The 4,996-nt window shown below is 41.8% G+C and overlaps 1 protein-coding gene across 1 annotated transcript; it reads left to right on the forward strand.

Moving 5' to 3' along the window:
* Positions 1-1,265: 1,265 nt before the first annotated feature.
* Positions 1,266-3,365, forward strand: LOC311112283 (SLIT and NTRK-like protein 1; the record flags this gene model as incomplete). Its single annotated transcript, XM_084155338.1, has 1 exon — positions 1,266-3,365. One exon carries the CDS (start codon positions 1,266-1,268, stop codon positions 3,363-3,365), a length of 2,100 nt encoding a protein of 699 aa, XP_084011464.1.
* Positions 3,366-4,996: the final 1,631 nt, after the last annotated feature.

The following is a 4,996-nucleotide window of genomic DNA, read 5'->3' on the forward strand; positions in this document are numbered from 1 at the left end:
AAAGCAGAGACTATGACACAAATCGATACGGAAACATTTGGGTTAGTTGATGCAAAGCACATTTGCTTTTTAATCTTTAAAATATATATGTATTTTGCAATCCTCTTTGAAATCGTGACCCACAGTAGCCTTTGTGCGCATAGTTTACATAGACACATTGTTTGTTGTAGTCAACTGAGAGCCGTATGATTTGGCTGGGTTGCATGTGCGTTGTAGTCTATGTAGTTAATTATTTTACCGCATTCAACAGCGGTTCCTAGCAAAGCGAAAGTTACATTCACCCTGGAGGGCACTCGTATGCTGGGCTTGGTGCAATACACACCAGAGATTCTTCTTCTTCATAAAATGCGCAAATTAATCATTAGATGAGGTTATTACCAACCCCCGATTTGGAAACTGAGTTGTCTCCAATACGTTTGCAATGCGTTATGACGTTTAGTCTACTTAAAAATAAAAAATAAACGAAGCGGACCTAAGGCAAGGATTCAGCCTAAGCAGTGACATGAAATAAGGAACGTCGGTTGGAATCCATAACCTTGTTGGCTTTAGAATGGGAATATTATTGGTCAAAAAAGACTGAACAGATCGACAGCTTTTAGTGTGAACATTTTAACGCTTTCTAGTCCTCTATGTGGATTGATTTTTTTCAGCATTCCCTCAGACGATGGATTTTTGCCATTGCAGCTCAGTAGAGGGTGTGAGATCTTTCTAAGAGCACCGGGCTAGAACGAGCACAGTCTCTGGGTAACCTCTTTGTGATTCAAAATCACGAAAGGAAAGCAGTGGAAACAAATGCAATGAAGACACCGAAAGGTGTGAGGAATGCGTTTTTTTTTGCAGTGGCAGTGTGATCAGCACTAAATCTCCAGCGTCGGGTGTGAATTCAGCACCGAGGGGAAAAGAACAGCACCCACTGCTACCGCAGCACGACGAGAAAATCACGGATTTATAAAATTTGCAAGGTCAGTCATTACCGAACAAAAGCCCCAAAAATGTTTCGGCTGCTATTGCGGTTTGCTGTTTTCAATTATTTTCATACGAGCAAAAGGATTCAGTCGATCTGAGGCATTCTATATGGTCATTTTAAAGCTGGACGTCTGGACATAACGGGCTAGATGAGCATGGATATTATAACAGACTGTCGTATTTTCTTTTAGACCCGTCGGTCTATCTTTTTTCTTTTTTTTGATAAACTGGACTAAAAACATTAATTAAACAGCTCGTTTACATGTCTTGAAATCGGGGATGAATTGTTTGTATTGAAAATGCTGCTTTGGATTGTCTTGCTGAAGGCGGCTCTTTGTGTTGCTATTGGAAATGTTACAAGGGACATTTGTAAGGAGCAGATCTGCTCCTGCAATGAGATTGAAGGCGATTTGCACATTGACTGCGAAAAAAGGAGCTTTACTAATCTGCACCATTTGACTGGTCCCAGTTCCCAGTTTTATCACTTGCTATTGCATGGAAATTCTTTATCCAGACTTTTTCCCAATGAGTTTGCTAACTTCTACAATGCCGTAAGCTTGCATTTGGAAAACAACGGTTTGCATGACATTGTCCCTGGTGCTTTTCTGGGACTGCAGCTCGTGAAAAGGCTACACATAAATAATAACAAGATACGGTCATTTAGGAAGAGCACCTTTCTTGGTTTAGATGACTTGGAATATCTTCAGGCTGATTTTAATCTACTGAGAGACATTGACCCGGCCGTGTTCAGGGACTTAAATAAACTTGAAGTGTTAATTCTAAACGATAACCTCATCAGTGCACTACCTATAAATGTGTTTCAACATGTTCCCATCACCCACCTCGACCTGCGAGGGAACCGAATCAAAACGGTGCCTTATGAGGGAGTTCTCGAACAAATACCGGGCATTGCGGAGGTTTTATTGGAGGATAACCCCTGGGACTGCAACTGCGACCTGGTTTCCCTGAAGGAATGGCTGGAGAATATACCGCAGAACGCGCTTATCGGCCGGGTGATCTGCGAGGCTCCAACGCCACTGCAAGGGAACGACTTGAACGAGACATCAGAGATGGTTCTGTGTCCTTCATTAAAAAGTGATGCTGACGAGAGTTTAGTTGCACCTCCTACCCAAGACGAGACCTCCGAACCAGGGCCCGTTCCAACGCCTTATAAAGCGAGTGGTGATCCTGGGTCCCCAACCCCTGGGAATGGGCAAAAGGGACGCTCTAAATCGCACTGGCAGTTGAAAACGAAGCCCACATCCATGACAGGTGTGAATGGGGAGAGAGAGCAGCTGCAGATTGTGCAGAACGCATCATGTCCTGTGCCATGCAGCTGCAAGCTCATTGGATCCAGGCAGGGGTTAGGGGTTAACTGCGAGGGCAAGAAGATAGAGAGCTTGGCTAACCTAAAACCCAAACCCCTCACTGCACACGAATTAAACATGAGAGATAACAACATCCATGCTATAAAAAAGAACCATCTCAATGGCTATTCAAGTCTGAATCTCCTTGATTTGGGGGGAAACAACATCAAAGTGATAGACAACAGTACTTTTCAAAACCTTACCGAATTAAGATGGTTGTACATGGATAAGAATTACCTGGATACACTCATTACGGAAATGTTCATTGGACTTCAAAATCTGGAATATCTCAGTTTGGAATATAATGACATACAGTTGATAGTGGCAGGCACATTCAGCCCTCTGCCTAATCTGCGAGTGCTTTTCCTCAACAATAACTTGCTGAAAGCGCTACCTGTGGATGCTTTCCTTGGAGTGTCTTTATCAAAGATTAGCCTGCATAATAATTATTTCACATATCTCCCTGTTGTAGGGGTTTTAGATCAGCTCAATTCGATCATACAAATTGATTTGCATGGGAACCCTTGGGATTGCTCGTGTAATATTGTCCCTTTCAAACAGTGGACAGAGAAACTGGGGGCAGATGTGATCGTTAGTGATCTCAAGTGTGAGTCCCCAGAAGAGTTCTGGAAAAGGGATTTCCGTCACGTCAGAAATGATCTGATGTGTCCCAAGTTGTATGACAAAATCTACCCCACCTCTCTCTCCAAAAACAGCACTTTCACCGCAGACACGGGTACGCGCTCGAACTCCTATGTGGAGCCGAACAGGGTATCCATCTCTGTACTAGTCCCTGGGCTGCTACTGGTATTTGTTACGTCTGCGTTCACTGTTGTAGGGATGCTTGTCTTCGTCTTGCGGAATCGCAAGAGATCAAAGCGGAGGGATGGTAATTCCTCTGCGTCAGAGATCAATTCCTTGCAGACAGTGTGCGACTCATCTTATTGGCATAGCGGGCCTTACCATGCGGACGGGGGCGCGCAAAGAGGGTTCGACTGTAGCGACCATTTCTCCACAACAAATGATGCGTAAAACGACTACTGACAATAAAACCCGGAATACAAACAGACAGACAAATGTACTGCGTTCTGTTGACATAATGGCAATTGAAGAAAAATAAACAAATGCTGTGCTACTAAGCTTCTTCATTTGCTATTTGTCGGAGATAGACCATGTTTTGTTTTCTCCAGTTGACTGTAGTGCCAATGAGTCTGCAACAGAACCAACTGTAATATATGTATAGCCCCCCTCCGGCCCCCTCCCTCCCAGTACAGCTATTTGCCGCAATCAGACTGAGGATCTGAGAGAGAAGAATCGGGAAATGCTGCACGAGCGCATGAATGTAATGTAAATAACTGACTGTATCATATCTGCATGATTTCGCACGGTTTCAACACACACTGGGGAACCATATCATAATTAACGAAGAAGCCAACTCGACCCTTCTTTCATGTTATCAATATGAATATATATATATATATACATATAAAACTATATATGAATATATACAAAGTGCCATTTCTCTATTTTTTGTGAACTGCGGTTATAGGATTTGTATTTGTTGTTTTAAAACTGATAAAAAACGGAAAAAGGACACATTGGGACGAAAAATAAGCTAAACGCTGTCCATGCATGTTCTTTTTTGTTTATTTTATCATTTGATTGTCGATACAAATCGGGGTTATTTATAATTGGTGCAGACCTCATCATATCTGCACATTCATCTCTTTATGAATGTATAATGTGTTATTTTATGGTGTGCCAATTGTTGAATTTCAGATATTCGGGATGCGGATGAGCATGACCAATTAACGTCACTCAGATGGTTATGCTGCAAGGTTAATGTAGCTAAAAACAGTTCGTGGTTTTGTGTGTTAATGACTATAGCCTGCTTTGGGGGAGAGGAGAAGGCTTTACCGAATTATACGATGGGGGGTTTTCTAACTGCATATTTTTTCAAAATTAAAATGTTTTCAATGGAAGTAATGGTATGTGCAGTTCGATCTATGTACAGAGCGCAGGTAGACTAGAATGCTTTTTTATGTAAAAAGTATTCCTCCACAAAGCGTAGGCTATGATTCACCTCCATTTATGTGAGCTTTTGTAAAGCCATCTATTGTGTCCAAATATGAGAAATGGACTTACATTTTTCTAACTAACGTGCTTAAAATAGATTGGGCAATGTTCAGTTTGCATACATGTCTTAGCATTCGACAGTATTAGTCTGATGCCATAGGGAAGACTTGGCAGGATCACCGCATTACTCTAGATGAGGCCAACTCACGATGTCGCTGTTGGTGCATCTTCTCGATTGGAGGGAGGGCTGAGGTATAGGATTTTTGCAAGAGGGCGTTTTGGAATGGGGATTTTTATCTTGAGATGTTAATTAAATCGGGTATGAATGGGCAACGTTGCATTAAGAAACATACATATTCGTCAATATTAAAAGTGTTCAGCAGTCGGTCTGTTGCCCAATGCTATGACATTTTACTGAGCAACTATAGTGATATCAAGATGATGATTACAGTGTACAATAATGGTTAGCATTAAACGTGATATTCTGATAATCCAATCAAATTGATCAATGTCACTGGTTCTGCAGTATCACGGTACAGATCGTAGGATTGTGAAATGTTTTTTTTTATAATGAATACTCTGTGTAA

The sequence above is a fragment of the Coregonus lavaretus genome (genome assembly GCF_964263955.1).
Source record: "Coregonus lavaretus genome assembly, chromosome: 38".
NCBI classification, from domain to species: Eukaryota; Metazoa; Chordata; class Actinopteri; order Salmoniformes; family Salmonidae; genus Coregonus; species Coregonus lavaretus.